General features: G+C 34.7%; 1 protein-coding gene across 1 annotated transcript in view; it reads left to right on the top strand.

Moving 5' to 3' along the window:
* Col3a1 (collagen type III alpha 1 chain) overlaps positions 1–17,923 on the top strand; it is a 38,357-nt gene extending 20,434 nt beyond the window's left edge. The window contains exons 20-51 of the mRNA XM_046447401.2: positions 56–163; positions 340–393; positions 972–1,070; positions 1,358–1,411; positions 1,561–1,659; positions 1,983–2,036; positions 2,151–2,204; positions 2,514–2,567; positions 3,067–3,120; positions 3,440–3,484; positions 4,212–4,310; positions 4,397–4,504; positions 4,737–4,790; positions 6,235–6,288; positions 6,379–6,432; positions 7,128–7,181; positions 7,899–8,006; positions 8,252–8,305; positions 8,618–8,671; positions 8,877–9,038; positions 9,157–9,264; positions 10,251–10,358; positions 11,079–11,132; positions 11,218–11,325; positions 11,802–11,855; positions 12,241–12,348; positions 12,636–12,689; positions 12,786–12,893; positions 13,764–14,058; positions 15,321–15,508; positions 15,876–16,118; positions 16,846–17,923. Coding sequence (XP_046303357.1) covers positions 56–163; positions 340–393; positions 972–1,070; positions 1,358–1,411; positions 1,561–1,659; positions 1,983–2,036; positions 2,151–2,204; positions 2,514–2,567; positions 3,067–3,120; positions 3,440–3,484; positions 4,212–4,310; positions 4,397–4,504; positions 4,737–4,790; positions 6,235–6,288; positions 6,379–6,432; positions 7,128–7,181; positions 7,899–8,006; positions 8,252–8,305; positions 8,618–8,671; positions 8,877–9,038; positions 9,157–9,264; positions 10,251–10,358; positions 11,079–11,132; positions 11,218–11,325; positions 11,802–11,855; positions 12,241–12,348; positions 12,636–12,689; positions 12,786–12,893; positions 13,764–14,058; positions 15,321–15,508; positions 15,876–16,118; positions 16,846–16,992 — 3,051 coding nt within the window. The 3' untranslated portion in view covers positions 16,993–17,923. The remainder of the gene's footprint in view (positions 1–55; positions 164–339; positions 394–971; positions 1,071–1,357; positions 1,412–1,560; positions 1,660–1,982; positions 2,037–2,150; positions 2,205–2,513; positions 2,568–3,066; positions 3,121–3,439; positions 3,485–4,211; positions 4,311–4,396; positions 4,505–4,736; positions 4,791–6,234; positions 6,289–6,378; positions 6,433–7,127; positions 7,182–7,898; positions 8,007–8,251; positions 8,306–8,617; positions 8,672–8,876; positions 9,039–9,156; positions 9,265–10,250; positions 10,359–11,078; positions 11,133–11,217; positions 11,326–11,801; positions 11,856–12,240; positions 12,349–12,635; positions 12,690–12,785; positions 12,894–13,763; positions 14,059–15,320; positions 15,509–15,875; positions 16,119–16,845) is intronic.
* The last annotated feature ends 1,635 nt before the right edge of the window (positions 17,924–19,558 follow it).

Here is a 19,558-nt window from a genome sequence, read left to right on the forward strand (position 1 = left end):
AATTTTGCAACTAAATTTAGTCATCAATCTTTCACTTTGGCATCATGTTTTTTAGGGAGAAGCTGGTTCCCCAGGCATTCCAGGACCCAAGGGTGAAGACGGCAAAGATGGATCACCTGGCGAACCTGGTGCAAATGGAATACCAGGAGCTGCAGGAGAAAGGGTGGGTTTTCTACTGGTCATCTGTAAGAGGCAGCCACTGTTTTTCTGATGTTGAATATTCAATCCTAAATATTGTTTAAAGCCTTTTATAGCATGACACTATCTATATTGCCACTCAGGAATTATGAAAAAGTTTTAATCCCTATGACAAAAATATTTGACTTTCATTATTTCCAGGGTGCCCCTGGATTCCGAGGACCTGCTGGACCAAATGGCATTCCAGGAGAAAAGGTAGATAACTTTGGTATTTATTTTCCTAAAGTCGAGTACTAGTACTATAAATAAGTAGTTCTTCAATATATAGCTTCCCACCAGTGAAAACCTAAATCTCTGAAAGGCAATGAATTTTAAAAATTCCAATGTAAAACTTGGAATGCAAAAGCCACTTTCCTGGCTTTGTAATTAAAGAATGTCACTTAATCTTCATCAGAATATTTTAACTTAATTCTGAGTTGGAACTCACTTAGCACCATTGCAAAAATGAGATAAAATAAAATACCTGAAAATCCTTTGAAAGCTCTAAAGTAATATAAAAAATGATTTCATATCTTCAGAGATACTTGAATGTAAGTGTATGTAAGTATACTGTTAAGCCAAATAAATATTGTTTGTTTTAAGGACGTTACATTCATCATAGTTTTTAAAAATTTTTTTTCAATATGGTAATTCATGCTAAAATAACTGCTTTTCTGAAGAAGATGTCAGCAACATATTAGCCAAATAAGTTCTATACTTACAATTTAAATATTGTTCATGTCTAGGCTAATGAAGCCTCTTCTAAAAGTTTGTTAATTTATTTCACTATTTAGGGTCCTGCTGGGGAACGTGGTGGTCCAGGCCCTGCAGGTCCCAGAGGAGCAGCTGGAGAACCTGGCCGAGATGGTGCCCCGGGAAGTCCAGGAATGAGGGTAGGGATTTGTTGGAGTGACATTTTAACTTGGTCAAAAGAAAGGCAAGATAAATGAATTTTTGTAAAGCTCAAATCAAAACAATTCTTTTAAGGCAATTAAGGCCAGGGCAGATTAAGAAAGAATAGAAAATAAAACACTTAGATGCTTTATAGAAAGAAAAAAGACAAAGTGTCAAATATGAGGCCAAGTATGTAAGTTGAAATATCTGAATTGTATAAACAGGTTGTGTTGTATTTTTTAAAAGTTTATTTTAAATCACTTGACAACTGATATCTTTCATTTAGGGTATGCCTGGAAGCCCAGGAGGACCAGGCAATGATGGAAAACCAGGACCTCCCGTATGTACAATTTAAAAATATCTCATTTTATAAGCCCCCCAAAAAACAATGTAGACTTTAAACTGTCCTTGAGTAGATACCTCTCTATATTGTATATTTTGATCAGGTATTTACTAAACTTTGATTAATATAATTGTTTATTTCATCAGGGAACACAAGGAGAAAGTGGTCGCCCCGGTCCTCCTGGGCCATCTGGTCCCCGAGGTCAGCCTGGTGTCATGGGTTTCCCTGGTCCTAAAGGAAACGATGTGAGTTCCTTTATTAATTTATTCAAAAATTATATGACAGGAAGCCTTTGTTCTTATTTGAGTCTTTTCCTTAAAATATGGAAAAGTATAATTGCAGCATATAGGAAGAGAGCTAAATATATAATTGGTTGTGTGTGTATGTGTAATAAATGACTTAAAGTAAAGTATTATTCCTATTAATGGATAATTTAAATGTTAAATGTATGTGTTTTATGGTTAAATAAAACCCAAGTTCAAGGTAAAAAAAATATAGGAGGTAACCATATTTATGATATTTGTGATCTTTCTTTAAATTGGTAAATATTGGTCATTTTTTTCTTTAGGGTGCTCCTGGCAAGAATGGAGAACGAGGTGGCCCTGGAGGGCCTGGCCTTCCGGTAGGTACCTTTCATCTACTTATTTCTAGCCTTCTCATAGATGCATTCATGTCCACCCTTAGGACTTCTCTTTGTTATCTAATTAACTGTGCTCCTCTAATTTGTTGTCTTTAGGGTCCCCCTGGAAAGAATGGTGAAACTGGTCCTCAGGGTCCCCCAGGACCTACTGTAAGTTGACTCACATAAATTAGAGATGGAAGTGGGGTGGAGTTTGGGTAGGGGGAAGACTTTGGACTCTCTCTGACACTGTGTCATTGTAATTTACCAAAGAAATTGTGAATTTGTTTAGTTATCTAGTTAAAAGCTTGCAATAGTATGCATGGTAATAGTCTTCGTTGGATTGCTTTCACAGCCCAGACTTCCCCTCTTCACACCCTTTTATTTTAAATTAAATTATAAGCCTGCCAAAATGTCAAGCGTAGACTAAGATGAAATGGCCTTTTGTAATGGAGTATATCATTATATTTTTCTACATAGGGGCCATCTGGTGACAAGGGAGACTCAGGACCTCCTGGTCCCCAAGGATTACAAGTAAGATCTTCTTCTTTAGACTTCACTGGTACTTGCTTTTACCAGACAATCCTATAATTTGCTTTTATAATTATTTTGTTGAGTGAATTGGCTGTTCGAATTTTTTGATAAGTTTGTCTTTAGTCCTAAAATGCCGGTCAATGTTAAGAGGTTGACATATCTTCAATACCTATTTCAGAATGTACACATTAAGTTGCTAAGAAAGAATTAAACTCATAGCTCTGTGTGTTCACATTTATTTTTCATTATAATATAGATCCATGTAACTAAATTTGTCTTGCCATTTTTATCAACTCATTTTTATATATAGCAATAGGAAAGAGATTAGCACAGGCGTGGAAGATATTATTATCTCATCTTTGTCATTGGATTTTGAGTAACACAAACTGTATATCTCTAGAAATACTATGAAAACTTCTTTGAATATCTTGAAAAAAATATGTTTATATGGAAAGCACTGTTTGAAGTGATCACATAATACAAATATGTCTCTCTGTAGGGCTTACCTGGAACTGGTGGTCCTCCAGGAGAAAATGGAAAACCTGGTGAACCAGTAAGTGCCATTTTATGTTTAGAAACTTATAATAAATAGTAATCATGCATCAATTATTAACTTTTTCACTTTTTCATCCTATGGCATATAAGTTGTGATATTTAGTTTTGAAATATTCATTATCAAAACAAAAATGATAATTTAAAAATCACCTGGAATGTTTGAATTTTACTATAAAATAAAGGAACTAAATAAAGACTACAAAACTTCAAGATTTAAACAATTTTACAAGATGAACAAACAAAGTGTATATATTTACTGCTTATATTTACATAATGCATTTTAATATGGACTTAATCATGTAATACCCACTTCCTAGGGTCCAAAGGGAGAAGCTGGTTCTCCTGGAGCTCCCGGAGGAAAGGTAATATATCGGTTTCTCTCTTTTTCCTCATTATACAGCAATTCATTTGTAATGCATTTTAAGAATGTTAAGCCAGGGCTGGAGACATGGCTCAAGCGGTAGCACGCTCTTCTGGCATGCGTGAGGCCAGGGTTCGATCCTCAACACCACATACAAAGATGTGTGTCCGCTGAAAACTAAAAAAAAAAAAAAATTAAAAAATTTCTCTCTCTCTAAAAGAAAAAAAAAATGTTAAGCCAAACTAGCACTTCTTTAGAAAATCAACATTTTAAATGTTTGGTAAGTCCATTTAGGGAAGCTCAAGACATTTCCAATACATTAAATTTGCTTCATCTAGAAAATCCAATTCTCTGACAGTAATAATAAACAGTATAGAATCAGCCATGGGCTTGAAGTCTCAAAAGGCAAATACTGCATTAATTCTCTATAGGAAAACTGTATTTGTAGAACGACTTCAAAATTTACCAAGCGAATAAAATAATAAATTTTTCAAAGAAAACTAATACTTAGGCAGAACAAGAATCTGACTTTCCTTGTTTAGTCTGTTTAAGTTTTCAGTTTCTATACAACTGATAAATATTTTTTTACAAATATAAAAATTTCCAAACTGCTCAAAAATATCTTAAGAACCTAGTGGCCTGTATCAAAATTACATAATCTAAGTTGCCTTTGTTTTGTTTTTAGCACTGGATTTTCTAACTTGAATATTTGCATTTTCCTATGACAGGGTGATGCTGGTGCTCCTGGGGAACGTGGGCCTCCTGGGTTGGCAGGGACCCCAGGTATCAGAGGTGGAGCTGGTCCCCCTGGCCCCGAAGGAGGAAAGGTAATGCCACAGAATTCAATTCCCCTATATTTTAGAAAACACATTTCATTTCTTTCTTTCCATTTACTATTCTCCCATAATTTCAGGGTCCTGCTGGTCCCCCTGGGCCACCTGGTACTGCTGGTTCTCCTGGTCTGCAAGGGATGCCTGGAGAAAGAGGAGGTCCTGGAGGTCCTGGCCCAAAAGGTGACAAGGTACTGACACGTTTTTTTTCTCTTAATTATGTAATGAAACAGATATTGTAGGTTAAAGGAAAGCCATATAGTAGAAATAATCTGTTTTCAAAATTAATGTTATCATTCTATACTAAGTAAAATTTGAGATGGATCAGAATGCCTAATCACAGCAAATCCTGAGGGTTGCTCCTCTTACTAGATTCTCACTGAGAATACTTACAATCTGATGACAATTGGTTTTATTTGACAGGGTGAACCAGGTAGTGCTGGTGCTGATGGTGCTCCAGGAAAAGATGGTCCAAGGGTGAGCATTCACATTTGGGATTAACAGGCCTTATTCATGTGTGGTATGGGACAGTCCCTTAGTTCAGTTCCTCATAATAAATTTAGCACTATACTTTGTCCTTTTTCTGGGCATTAAAAGAACCCAAATGACTTGATTATGTAAGTTACTAGTTTACATCTATCACTACCTGATCATTCTTTGATGACCTAAAAATGAAAACCCTCGAAACTATGATAAAGGTCTAAAATTAATGTCATCATGAGACCTAAAATCCAAAATAATCAATATTGCTATTAAAAAAACTTTTTTATTTTAAATAACATTATAATTCCATGGTACATTCATATCATGGAATACTATTGGCAATAAATGGAATGAAATATTGATATGCACAACTTATACAAACCTCAAGGACATCACTGACTGAAGAAAAGTCAACTTCAAAGGGATACAAAGTGCATGTTCTCATTCTTGCTTAATAGTCACAGAATAACATAATTAAAGAGTTGTGGATCATGTTAGTTGTTGTAAGGATTTAGGAACAAGAGGAGGTGGATATGGTCTAAACAGGTGGCACAAGAAGGTGGTACACTGATGACATAGTGTCTTGGGGTAGTCCTGGCAGGCAGCACATGATACAATTGTACAGAGCCATACACACATGGCACACACAGGACTGCATAAGTAACTGCTGAAATCTAGATGGATTGCACCAATGTCAGTTTCTTGGTTTAATATCTTACTATAGTTCTGTAAGATATGAATATTGGTGGACAGAATTTCTTATCCATTTCTTTGTATCCTTCTGCAAATCTGTGGCCATTTCAAAATAAAAGTTAAAAATATACAAGAAATTATAAAAATCCTATTCACATTAACAAACTTCTAGATTAGACTGGCTCAAATAAACCTAAGCTTTTTCATAGACATATTTACTGAAATCGTCTTAAAGAAATTCATGTATACTCCACTTTTGACAGACTAGATAGATAAGCCATCATTCAATTATTTTTAAATGCCTAATCATTTATGTATAAATGGATATAGATATATGGATAAAACTAATATTTGTAAGTTTCAAAATGTAATGTGAGTGATAGTACTTTGAGTAAACATTTTAAATGACCAAGCAGTTGAATTAAAGGAATGTAATTTTAAGAAGACATTATGCTAAGAGCTCTCATCACATACTATTTATCTTCTACAATAGAGATAAAAATGATGAATGAATCAATAAACTGCTGCTGAATCCTATTGTTTTCTAGGATCATCCTCAGAGAATCTGCTATTTACTAAACTTTTTAATCACTACACATAGTGATCAGCATAACATTCAAGCCATAAATGAAATCATATTATCTAGTTTATTTGATGAAAAGTTGTAAACATTCTCTTTAAATAATATGGAAAAAATGAAGTGTTTTATCTTCAAAATTTAAAAGTATATTTTTATTTTCCTCAGGGTCCTACTGGTCCTATTGGTCCCCCTGGCCCCGCTGGTCAGCCTGGAGATAAGGTAGCACATAAAACTGTTTGTTAACAAGAATAAAATGACTTAGACTTTTGGATGCATGATAGAGACAATATTTGTTTATTCTCTTCTTAGGGTGAAGGTGGTGCCCCTGGACTTCCAGGTATAGCTGGACCTCGTGGTGGCCCTGTAAGTGTTAAAGACATTTCAACCTATTTTCATACCTCACACAGGACATAGCTACTTGTTCTGCCTCCCCACCGCCCCCCCACACACACTTTTTTTTTTTTTTAAACAATTCTGCCCCAGATACCCTGAGCCTCAATTTGGAGGTTCTATATCTAGGAACACATGACAAAATCCACAAGAGACATTTGTAAGCCATGCTTTCTTGCTTGAATAATTCTGGAAGAATTAAAATTGCACAAGTAATATACACTTGTAAATGAGTTTCTTAAACCTACAGAATCTTTACCTGACAGTCTTTCTAGGTTAAAAATTCTCTACTCCAGGGTTAAGACTCAAGATAGATATCTAATAGACTTTTTTAATTAACTGATTTTTCAATAAACCGTTTTACCATATTTTTAAATGCTTAGATTTCTGAGAGTTAGATAATTAAATGTGCTAAATATTTCAACATTTTAAAAGTTTGTGTTTTCTTGCAAATAATAACCATGGTCAGAGGCAGACAGAGTCAATAGCTGTGGTGTTGTCTGCTCTGAATTTTGCTGAGAAGTGGTAAAGACATCAGAAGTTAAACTCTGTGTGTTATCTTTGCACATTTCCTGTTTAAAAGAAAAATAAGATGACACAGGGGACAATAAGCACTGCCTGGGGGGAAAGGTCTTCACTGTGACTAATGAGGATATTTTCCTCTGCAGGGTGAGAGAGGTGAGCATGGACCTCCTGGCCCTGCTGGCTTCCCTGGTGCTCCCGTAAGTATGCATGTTTAAACAAGTATATCACACAGCTGCAAAATAGAAATATAACTCAACTTTAGGGTTCTAGTCTTTCTTGGGCCACTTATTCCCTGAGAAGTTATTTTACCTCTGTGTTTCTTTAATTTACATATATTCTCACTTTTTTTAAAAAAATATTTATTCTTAAGCTTTAGGTGGATACAATATCTTTATTTTACATTTATGTGGTGCTGAGGATCAAACCCGGTGCCTTGTGCATGCTAAGGGAGCACTCTACCACTGAGCCACAACCCCAGCCCATATATTCTCATTCTATTAAAAATGGAAATAAAAACACCTGTCCTGCATTTATGTCTGGGTAATGAGGCTAGAGCAACATCATAGATTTAAAAGTGCCCAAGGTCTTTAAAGTTCTTCCATTATCAGATGATGTTAATTAAAATTTTCTCTAAATTTAGTTTTTATCAAAGGAATTATTTTCAAACGCATAAATCCTTGGAAAGGCTTTCTTTCTAATGGCAAATTATGTACACCTCAGGCTTTCTTAATAAATTTTTTCTATCATGAGGATATTTTGATTGCCTTTACTTTGGCATGGATTCCGAGAGCTCGCTATTCTTATTTTATTTCAACTTCTTTCATCTGAAGAATGCTATATTCTGAAAAGAAATAAGGATACACCAAGTGTGTTGTTAAGGATGTCAGCCAACAGGCCTTTGTTTCTGCTTTCAGGGACAGAATGGTGAGCCTGGTGCTAAAGGAGAAAGAGGCGCCCCTGGTGAGAAAGGTGAAGGAGGCCCTCCTGGAGTTGCAGGGCCCCCTGGAGGTGCAGGGCCTGCAGTAAGTACTCTCTAAGCTTTTAAGGGAATTTGATACTTCATGTTGACACAGCATGCCATAATTTTCATAGGCATATAATTCTAAATTTGAATCTTGGATCCAGCAGTCTAGATAGGACAACATCCACGTTATTTTAATCTTCATAAGTTTACTGGTTATTGAAGGTTAAATGCTTCTCTCAAGTTCTTTTTTTTTTTTTTTTTGGTGCTATACTAAATAACCCTTTTCTCCCTCCATTCATACAGGGTCCTCCTGGTCCCCAAGGTGTAAAGGGTGAGCGTGGCAGTCCTGGTGGTCCTGTAAGTATTGATCCTCTTAACTATTATTGAAAAGCATTGACTAATATAAAAAAAAAAACTGCTTGAAAGATATTAGCGCCATAAAGTGAACATAGAAATTATTATCACTTATTGATGAGTAATAAGTAAATTCCAAGGAGATAAAGCTAACCGTATGTGACTTCAAGGTAGAATGTTGATACCATCACATTTCTTATACTTTATATTTGTTTCCAGTGAATCATTACTTGTTCTACTTTTGAAATTAAAATATATATATATATATATATATATATATATATATATATATACACACACACTATTATTTCACAGGGTGCTGCTGGCTTTCCTGGTGCACGTGGTCTTCCTGGTCCTCCTGGCAATAATGTAAGTTTTTTATAACTTTTTTTTTTCATTATGTACTTCCGAAAGAGCATTCATATAGCTATAAGACAAGAAACACATATTGCTACTTTCTATTGAGTCCCATAAAAAAATTACTTGAAAAAAGGTTTGAAAAAAAGGAAAGAAAAATTCACTTTTTCATTAATACTTAAATTTTCATATTTAAATTTCCAACAATTTTGTGTAGGGTAACCCAGGGCCACCAGGCGCCAGTGGTGCTCCAGGCAAAGATGGACCCCCAGGTCCTGCAGGTAACAGTGGTTCTCCTGGCAACCCTGGAGTGGCTGGGCCAAAAGGTGATGCTGGCCAACCAGGAGAGAAGGGACCACCCGGCGCCCAGGGACCTCCGGTGAGTGGCTTCATTGCTCTATTAATTGACAGTACTATTTTGCTCTCCATCATAAATTCAATGGAAGAAAGCATAGTCACATAAAGATGAACTGAGTCTTCATTATCTGTCACAACAGGGAGCTCCAGGCCCACTTGGAATTGCAGGGATTACAGGAGCACGGGGTCTTGCAGGACCACCAGGCATGCCAGGTCCTAGAGGAAGTCCTGGTCCTCAGGGTCTCAAGGTGAGTGCAGTCATCTTTCATTGGACTCTTGGTTTCTTTGATAGCATTCATCGATCACCTCATCCCATCAAGTGTGAGAGGTTTTCATTTCATAGGTTCAAACTCTCTAAGGGATTCCCTTTTTGTATACTTTTAGATTTGCAGAAACACAAATTTTATTAAATGGTCCCAGGACACAAAAACAGGCAAATCATTATCAAGCTTTAAATATAAACACAAGCAAATTAATATCAAAGAAAAATAATCTTACCATCTCAAATACTGCTGTTAAGAAAGTTGTGAATATTCTTGAGCTTGTTGTCTGTCAATCTTGAAGGAAGTAACATTCTTTGCTTACAAATCTATGAAAGTCTTTAACTGATACCTATTATCCATCCACTCTAGTCATTTTGCAGTCTTCATTTACTTTTACTAGTATTACCATAATATTTTAGTAGATAGCATTTAAAATGTTCCATTTGGTAAGTAGGGTAATCAAATTTCATTTTTATTTGTGCTCACATTATGACACTGTAAGCATTTCTTTTGAAAATGTCAAGTAATATTGTCATGAGATTAAAATTTAATATTAAGTGTACTCAATTTGTATGGTATAACCAGTAGATGTATAGTTTTCATATAGCAAAAGTATTCAATAAAAGCTAGTCTAATAGTCAGCATAAAACTATAGTTCTTTGATGATAAACCATTATATTTTCTTGCATTACTCCTGTCTATTTATACAACTCACTTTAGAATGTACTCTGAATAAGATAATCTGTGTAATTATGCATTCCCTTAATATCCCAAGTCACTGAACAAATGAGAAAATGCAAGAAGCTTGCTCCCCCTCTAATTTTGCCCCATGGTGGGCATAGTGTAGGGAAAAGAACTTCAGTAGAAACTGAGTAAAACAAGATATTTCTATGAAAAATAAAGAGATGTGATAACACCATATTAATTGGTTTCTTGAGTTAAGGTAATATCTTTTACTCCTCTGTACACAGGGTGAAAGTGGGAAACCAGGTGCTAGTGGCCACAATGGGGAACGTGGTCCTCCTGGACCCCAAGGTCTCCCTGGTCTGGCTGGTGCAGCTGGTGAACCTGGAAGAGATGTAAGTAGCAATTCTTAGGAGATGTTCAACAAGTCAGGTAGAATTTAGTCACTTACCTAAAGAGAAATACAATTGAGCCTTAATATCTGAGAGTATAAATATGGCCAAGTAGCCAAGTTCTCTTTGCTTCTCTAATAATATATTCTTCCTATTGCAACTCAGAATAGCCTTTAAGGGCTCTGGTCCTTAATATTGACCCAATAAATAATCATGAGAAAATATGAATTGTAGCTAAATTAAGAAACAAGTTAGTAGAGAGAGCCTCAATTTACGACATTTTTTTTGGTGAAATGTTCCTCAGTTATCTGCGATTAGTCATTTCTTATTATTTTAGATTTTTAAATTAATGTTTTAAATTGACAAATCTTAATTGTATATGTGAATAGATACCATGTGATATTTTGATATATGTATAAAATGTGGAATTATCAAGTAGACTTCCATTATCAGATCACTTTTTCTCAAACTTTTTTTTTCCTAATCATATCACCTTATTCCACCTTATAAAATTTAGTATCCTATAAATACTCCATATCTGTTCAGGTTTTATGATGCTTTGAAGGGCCAAACTGCATTGTAATACCTACAACTTATTGCCCAAGAACTGATTTCCACACCTTGAGAACTATATTGCCCCATTAAGAATGAGTGGTTTATATTGTATTTGGATGGTTTGAAGGAAGTTTATTTCCTTTCCCTCTCTCTCTCTCTTTTAATCAGGGAAACCCTGGATCAGATGGTCTGCCAGGCCGAGATGGTGCTCCTGGTAGCAAGGTATAACAAACACATGAATCATAAGTATGTGTACTATAAGCACGTGATCATCTCATTTATTTTGGATCTGTGAATTTGTCCCCAGGGTGATCGTGGTGAAAATGGCTCTCCTGGTGCCCCTGGTGCTCCTGGTCATCCAGGCCCACCTGGTCCTGTTGGTCCAGCTGGAAAGAGTGGTGACAGAGGAGAAGCTGTGAGTCCTGATCAGCACTGCCTCTCTTTACTTGTCTGTTTTTCTCAATGAAAAAGATTTGCAATGAGAAGATAGAATGTCAAATCTTCTGACCAAAATATCTGTTCTGATTTATGTTACAGTTCTTACACTAGTGGTTCTTAGGCAAATACAATAATCAAGATGTAATAGGAGTTTCTAGCATTTAGTCAATGAAAAAATTCCTATCTAAAACCTGAAACAGTGTTAATCAGAACAACAATCTGTATGCTGAGTAAATACAAAACTAAACTAATAGAACTGTTGTCTAGCTTTCCAGGTTAGACCCCCCTTGTATAGATACAAATAGGAAAAGGACTTTGAAGGACAAAGCAAATTTCTAATAATGCATGCTATTGTTCCTTCACAATGAAATTGTTAACTTTTCAAAACAAAATTGTACTAATGAACATAAACAATTCTATGTTTATTTGTTCATTTGTTTGTTTTTGTCCCAGGGCCCTGCTGGTCCTGCTGGTGCTCCTGGTCCTGCTGGTTCCCGAGGTGCTCCTGTAAGTTTCGTTCTCTGTTTTAACTCATCATATAGTGCAGGAAATATTCTATTTTCTGGCATGGTCAGGAAAAGAGAATAACACAATATATAACTTTGTAACAAATATAAACTCCCCTTTGGCGATACAGAATACAATTCAGGTTCTAAAAATTCTTTGAGGTCAAGGATATAAACATCAGTTATTGGAATTCCATGCATTTAGTAGCACAAAGTTAAAGCAACCACAAAAAGCAGTCTTTATTGTTTCATGAATGTGTGAAGTGTCTGTTCATGGGGATTTCTAACTAGAATGCCATACAAGAAATTTAATTTCTATAAATTCTATTTTATTTTTTCAAAGTGTATGCATGTATATGGCCTTAATTTTAAACATATTTCTAAAGGGTCCTCAAGGCCCACGTGGTGACAAAGGTGAAACTGGCGAACGTGGCTCTAATGGTATCAAAGGACATCGAGGATTCCCAGGCAATCCAGGCCCCCCAGGTTCTCCTGTAAGTACATCCATTGTTAGAAAATCTCCTTGAATGCACTTAACTGATGAGTGGATAAAAATTTAAAGACTGAGAAAACATTCCATCTCTGAAAGTATATGCCAGAAGGGATTAAAAAATAGTTCAAGAATTTATTTGAAATAACACTAGGCATAAAACAGTGTGGAAATTAAAAAGAAAAGCACAACTCATTAGGATCACCATGGTTTTTTGATCTGATCATAAATGTTCAGTTTCCTAAAAAATTTTAAGGATGTCACTTATATTTATACTTCTTTTCTTTCTAGGGTCCTTCTGGTCACCAGGGTGCTGTTGGTAGTCCAGGACCTGCAGGCCCCAGAGTAAGTACTACAGACATACATTGGAAGGTCCACATTTTAAAATGTTTTCACTATAGGAAGTTATTCTAACTTTATGATATTGTGATAATTTCTTAGGGACCTGTTGGACCTCATGGACCTCCTGGAAAAGATGGAACCTCTGGACATCCAGGTCCCATTGGACCACCAGGGCCTCGAGGTAACAGAGGTGAAAGAGGATCTGAGGTAAGACATCACTTGAACATGTGTATACTTAATTTTCTGCAATCTTCACATTTTCAGAAATTCTGTACAATATTATCAAACTGATGTAGTGAGTTAAATACAAAGTAATAATTTGATTTAGAAAACCAGCAATAACTCAAAAACATTCTTGACTGCATTAAGACTTTTTCCTCCAAACTATAAGAACAAGGGGAAAAAAAGGTTTTATAGTTTGATAACTGGTAACTTAAAATAATGTTATCTGCTCAATTAACCAAATGAACCAGGCAAGTTTCGATCTCATTCTCTAGAATTCACAACTGGGATAATCTTGGCAATTTGCATGTATGTAGTGAATTTACTTCTAAACTTTCACTGTTGTGATTCTTATATTGCTACTGATACCATCATTTCTAATACATTCCTGTCTCACACCTTTAAGGTAAATGAAATATAAACCATTATATCTACAAACTATGCATGGAGCAATGAAAACACAAATAAGTGATCAACCCAAAGACTCCAGGCTAATGGAAAATTTGGGATCAGAACCTAGGTTTCCTTATTTTGTTCCCGCTATGATGACAGTGTTAGAGTTGTGTTTTCTGGGCTGTTTGCCTACATTCTTTATACAGGCAAATGATAGAGTAAAATATATTCTTAAACACTACTTACATTTACATAGTGGAACAATACATTTCTTGGTTGTGAATTATAGTTATTTAAGTTTATAATAATGTGACTATAAAAGCACCCAAGTGAACATTTGTTAAAGTAACTATGACACAACATATGAGTTGTTTTCAATGCATTTTCTTGGATGAGTGGTATAATCTTTCAGCGGCAACCAAGCAATAACACTTCAGTGATCCATGTTTTTACCTATTCTAGGGCTCCCCAGGACACCCAGGACAACCAGGCCCTCCTGGACCCCCTGGTGCCCCTGGTCCTTGCTGTGGTGGTGGGGCTGCCGCCCTAGGTGGGGTTGGAGGTGAAAAATCTGGTGGTTTTGCACCATATTATGGAGATGAACCAATGGATTTCAAAATCAACACTGAAGAAATTATGTCTTCGCTGAAATCTGTTAACGGACAAATAGAAAGCCTCATTAGTCCTGATGGTTCTCGTAAAAACCCTGCTAGGAACTGCAGAGACCTGAAATTCTGCCATCCTGAACTCAAGAGTGGTATGTTTGAGAGTCTTAATACTCATGGCCACAGGACTAAAGACAAAGCTGCTTATTTTAGAATTTTTGTTTTTAATTTTTTATTGTTGGTTGTTCAAAACATTACAAATTTCTTGATATATCATATTTCACACTTTGATTCAAGTGGGTTATGAACTCCCATTTTTACCCCATATACAGATTGCAGAATCACATCAGTTACACATCCATTGATTTACATATTGCCATACTAGTGTCTGTTGTGTTCTGCTGCCTTTCCTATCCTCTACTCTCCCCCCTCCCCTCCCCTCCCCTCCCCTCCCCTCTTCTCTCTCTACCCCCTCTACTGTCATTCATTTCTCCCCCTTGTATTATTTTTCCTCACTGTGAATGGAAAATATTTTTAAGCCAAATTAGTAAATACTGTTAACTGAATTGAAAATGCTGTGACAAAATATTTAAAGTGTAACATAAATAACTTCAAGATATTTCAAATATAGAAAAACTTAAGAATAATTTTGTAGAAATTGTAATACAAATCATAGCTTAGTATATTTCTGAATATTATCAGAGTGATGTGAGTGATAAAGTGACATAATGTCATTGCATTCTCAGGATTAAATATGCATCATTTTAGTGTAATTTGGCTATTGCTGTGTGTATGTATTATAATTTAACTAATTGTAAAGTCTCATTATTAAAAATTTCAAATTTAGAAACAAATGAAAAAATGTTAAAGAATTACATAGAATATTATTATAGTGGAAGGTTTTTCACACATTAAGTTAACTATTTCTTAAAAACAAAATTATTTCAAGCTTGTAAGTATCTAGATACGGAGTATTGCCTTGGTCTGAGTTACTTGTACAAATTAATTAAAATAGGTTTAGATAGATTGACATAATTCTGGATTAGACAGCCAGCTTATTTTGTTAAACAAATTCACATTAGATATTCACTCATTTTTTTAAAAAAAGAAGTGAATTTACCACATCATATACACCAATCAAAAGTTCTTGGCTTAGTATATCTCCATTATTCAAAACCAAGACATTATATTTATTTTGCCATTTTCTACAGTTAAAGCTAACTTTTTACCTTGGTAATTTTATTTTAAATATTCTCTATATACTATACATAAAATATAAAACCATTAGCAGTTGACACTATTATGTCTTATCAGTAAACAAAGACATTCTGGTTCAAGTCTCATTACTGGATTTTATTAACAATACCTATTGCACTTTTTTCTTTTTCTTTTTTTTTTTTTTTTGACTATTCAGGAGAATATTGGGTTGATCCTAACCAAGGTTGCAAGATGGATGCTATCAAAGTATTCTGTAACATGGAAACTGGGGAAACATGCGTACAGGCTAGTCCTTTGACTGTTCCACGTAAGAACTGGTGGACAGATACTGGGGCTGAGAAGAAACATGTCTGGTTTGGAGAGTCCATGGATGGTGGTTTTCAGGTAAGAAAGGACATACCTTTTGAAGTAAGTCATCCCTACTTACCCAAGATATTCTGTTCCTCCTAACTGTGCATCACAAAGCTATGTTAATTAATACATAGAAGAGTCCAAAGGACTCTTGTATATTGGGGTGACTATGCTTTTATAACTTTCGTCTCAATAAGAGCTAAACTAGATTGAATTACTTTGCAGGCACACATCTTTTTTTCACTTCTTAAGAATATTTTACTCTGGCACACTATAAAAAATATATTTATATTTATATATGAATAGCTTATATTGCAACATTCATACTATTACTACATGAAGCTCTTACATGAAGGTAAAACTATAATGTTTGATCATTTTTATTTATTCCCTATTACAGTTTAGCTACGGCAATCCTGAACTTCCTGAAGATGTGCTCGATGTTCAATTGGCATATCTTCGACTTCTCTCAAGCCGGGCCTCCCAGAACATCACATATCACTGCAAGAATAGCATTGCATACATGGATCAGGCCAGTGGGAATGTAAAGAAAGCCCTGAAGTTGATGGGGTCAAATGAAGGTGAATTCAAGGCTGAAGGAAGTAGCAAATTCACATACACAGTTCTGGAGGATGGTTGCACTGTAAGTAATGAGTTTTATCTACATAGTTCATATTGCAGTTAGCATTTCTTGATTAATCATTTTTTGAAATGAAAAAATAAAAACAACAGGGCAAACAAAAGATGACATTTGTTGTGAATTTGGCATAGCTTCTACCAATGCACTGCAGAGAATGTTACATACCACAAAAATAGATCTTAACTTCCAGGTGGAAAGCAGTTGAAGTTTAAACCTGTAATATAAATTTTACTAGATAATTGGGTTGTGATAATTTTTATGGTTCTATATGTTCTGCATAATAGTTATTATATGAATTCAATGCACAATATCTTCTCTTATAAAACTTCAGGTTAACTTCAAATCTATCTTGTGTTATTTGCATTTATGAACAAAGGAAGATCTTGCTGATAATGTTAGCAAGTTCCACTGGGGGTGATCAGTCCACTTTTTAGTAAGCAAATATATGCCTGGTAACAATAACCAGAACCAGGCCTCTGGAGAACGGGGAGGACTGTGGCAATCTTTCTACTGGGTCTACCCTCCAGTCCCATGAGACTTTTGACTAAGAGTATTGTTTAGCAACTAAAGGATTAAAATTTTAAATAAAGCAGGTCTCATATATATAAAAGATAACATGGCACACTTAAACTTCATTAGTAAAGAAAAATATTTTTCAGTTTAGTCATAAGGAAATTTCTAAGTAATTGTAAAGTCATGATCACTTATACTTTTTTGATCTTTTTTACAGAAACACACTGGGGAATGGAGCAAAACAGTCTTTGAATATAGAACACGCAAGGCAGTGAGACTACCTATTATAGATATTGCACCCTATGATGTTGGTGGTCCTGATCAAGAATTTGGTGTGGACATTGGCCCTGTTTGCTTTCTATAAGCCAAACTCTATCTGAAACTCCAGCAAAAAAAATTCCACATTCCATATGTGTTCCTTTTGTTCTAACCTTGTCAACCAGTACAAGTGACCAACTAAATTCCAGTTATTTATTTCCAAAATTTTTGGAAAATGTGTAATTTGACAAAAAAAGGATACTTTTTTTTTTTGCCGTTCTACAAATACAGTTCAAATGCTTTTTGTTTTATTTTTTTACCAATTCCAATTTCAAAATGTCTCAATGGTGCTATAATAAATAAACTTCAACACTCTTACAATAACACTGTGTTACATTCTTGAATCCTAGCCCATCTGTACAGCAATAATTGTGCTCACCAGTAAAAGATAATCTTTCTTTCTGAAATAGTCAGACATGAAATTAGAAATGACCTCCCTCTTTAACTACCTCAACTGGTCAGAAACAGATAAATTCTTTGAGTCCCAGAAGACTGAACAATTTGTGTAAGATGACCAAATGTATGAATCTCATTGATTAATTTCCTAGAACATTGGTTAAAAAAAAAAAAAAAAGGTAGTCCAAAAACTTAAGCAAACATTTTCTAAGCCACAGTTATCTTCATCTTGGCTATCAAATGCTATTCAAGGTGCTTCTCTCTTTACTTGTCATTGCTGGTGAAAATGAAAAACATTTGGGAGGCTTTAAAGACACATGTTATGGTGCTAATGAACTTTCACTTTCAGAACTCTACTTTCAAACCATGAATGCACAATGTCTGTACCTGTCTCCCATCAGAAAGATTAATTGGCATGCCACAGGGAATCTGTCCCTTCATCCTGTAAAAATCAAACAAATTATGGGGCTGCTTTTGTCACAATAACACGGAGAATGTTTTGAAATTTTCCTTTGTAAGCTTGTATGTGGTTGTTGATCTTTTTTTCTTACAGACACCCATAATAAAATATCATAATGAAACACTCCTGGTTTTCGTCACTGTTCACAGGTCTAACGAATACATGTCTACACCCAAGAACTCTAATGATTTTCTTGAAAAATAGATTCAATTATAACTTTCAAGTTTAATTATACAACGATTTGAGAATATGAAATTATATAACATGTTCAGAATAGAGAGAATGCTCAGGAGGGAATCATGCAGATTTTTAGATCATATTTAGTGGAGTTCTTGGAGCATATTGAAAACTGAGAGCATTCTGTTTGAAAGGATTAGTCTCCAGGAATGGTAACATAGTAAATAGGGTGTCACTAAAGTGGGAATGATCAGGGAGGAAGACTGATCCAGCAAAACACTTTACTATTCAGAATAATGGAAAAATATCACATAATTTCACCCATATTTAGAATCTAAAAAAGTTGAACTCATTAAAGAGAAGTAATGTATCAGTTAGTAGGGGCTGTAGGTGAGACAAGTTTGGAAAGATATTGGTTGAAGGAGAGAAAATTAGAGTCAGATTACAGTAATAAACTTGAGAGATCTTTTGTACAACATGAAAACTATAGTTAACAACAATGCACTGTATTCCTGAAAATTGCTAAGAGAGTAGATCTTAAGTGTTCTCACCAAAAAGAAAAAAGTAGATAAGGTATGAATATGCTAATTAGCTTGATTTAGCCATTCCACAATGTATACCTGTTTCAAAACATCATGTTGTATATGATAAATACACACAAATTTTATTGCCCATTAAAAATTAAACTAATACTTTTCTAAAAATATTTAAAATAATTTCAAGATGAAGCATTTTCTACCATCTCTATATGCTGTCACTTTGACCTTGTGGGTCAGCCCCCTCCACCATCAAGTTTTTATCCTTATAGTCACCATGAATAAAATTAGTATGATCTTGAATACTTTATAATTTGAGATTTAATCACTCTATATCACTAAGAAAAACAATAATACTTTCAAAATTGAAAATTTATCAAATATCAGGGCTCATTGTCTACTTCTCCTCCAACTTAGAAGCAACCAATGTTTACAGTTTCTGATGCATCTTTTGAGAAATGTTTTATTGAATTTAATTTTCTTCATTCAATAATATATCACAATATTATATATTATTTACATATAAGTTTTTAATGCATATAAATGTTTAAATATATACACAAAGAGGCAGTGCACACAAGCCAGTTGTATGGCTTAGCAAATTATATTTCTTAGCATTTTATTTTAAACAAAGAGAATCATATGATATACAGCGTTCCTTTCCCATATTTGTAACTACTATATCATAGACAGTAGTTTATTTTACTAATATAGCTTTAACACATTATGTGTAATTGATACATAATATTCAGATAAAGGAAGACTTAAAATTATTATTCTTTCGCTTATTCATTTATTCAGTACCTACCCAAGCATTTAAAGCCCTATCTTACTGCAAGAAATTTGCAATCAATGTTTTATTTGAGGTTAGAAGCAATTTGCTTTTCCAGTCTTTAATTGAATTTAGGATTTAGGAATGTGATCTGAGCTTGGTAAATCTGACAGACACACCCAAAAGTTTGAATCTGGAGATATTTGTATTAGTTTCTTATCACTGCTGTAGCATATTGCCACAAAGTTGGTGACTTTCTACTCCATATAAT

The sequence above is a fragment of the Marmota monax genome, unplaced genomic scaffold (assembly GCF_021218885.2).
Source record: "Marmota monax isolate L192 unplaced genomic scaffold, Marmota_monax_Labrador192_F-V1.1 WCK01_AAM20220418_F8-fsc00007, whole genome shotgun sequence".
Classification (NCBI taxonomy): domain Eukaryota; kingdom Metazoa; phylum Chordata; class Mammalia; order Rodentia; family Sciuridae; genus Marmota; species Marmota monax.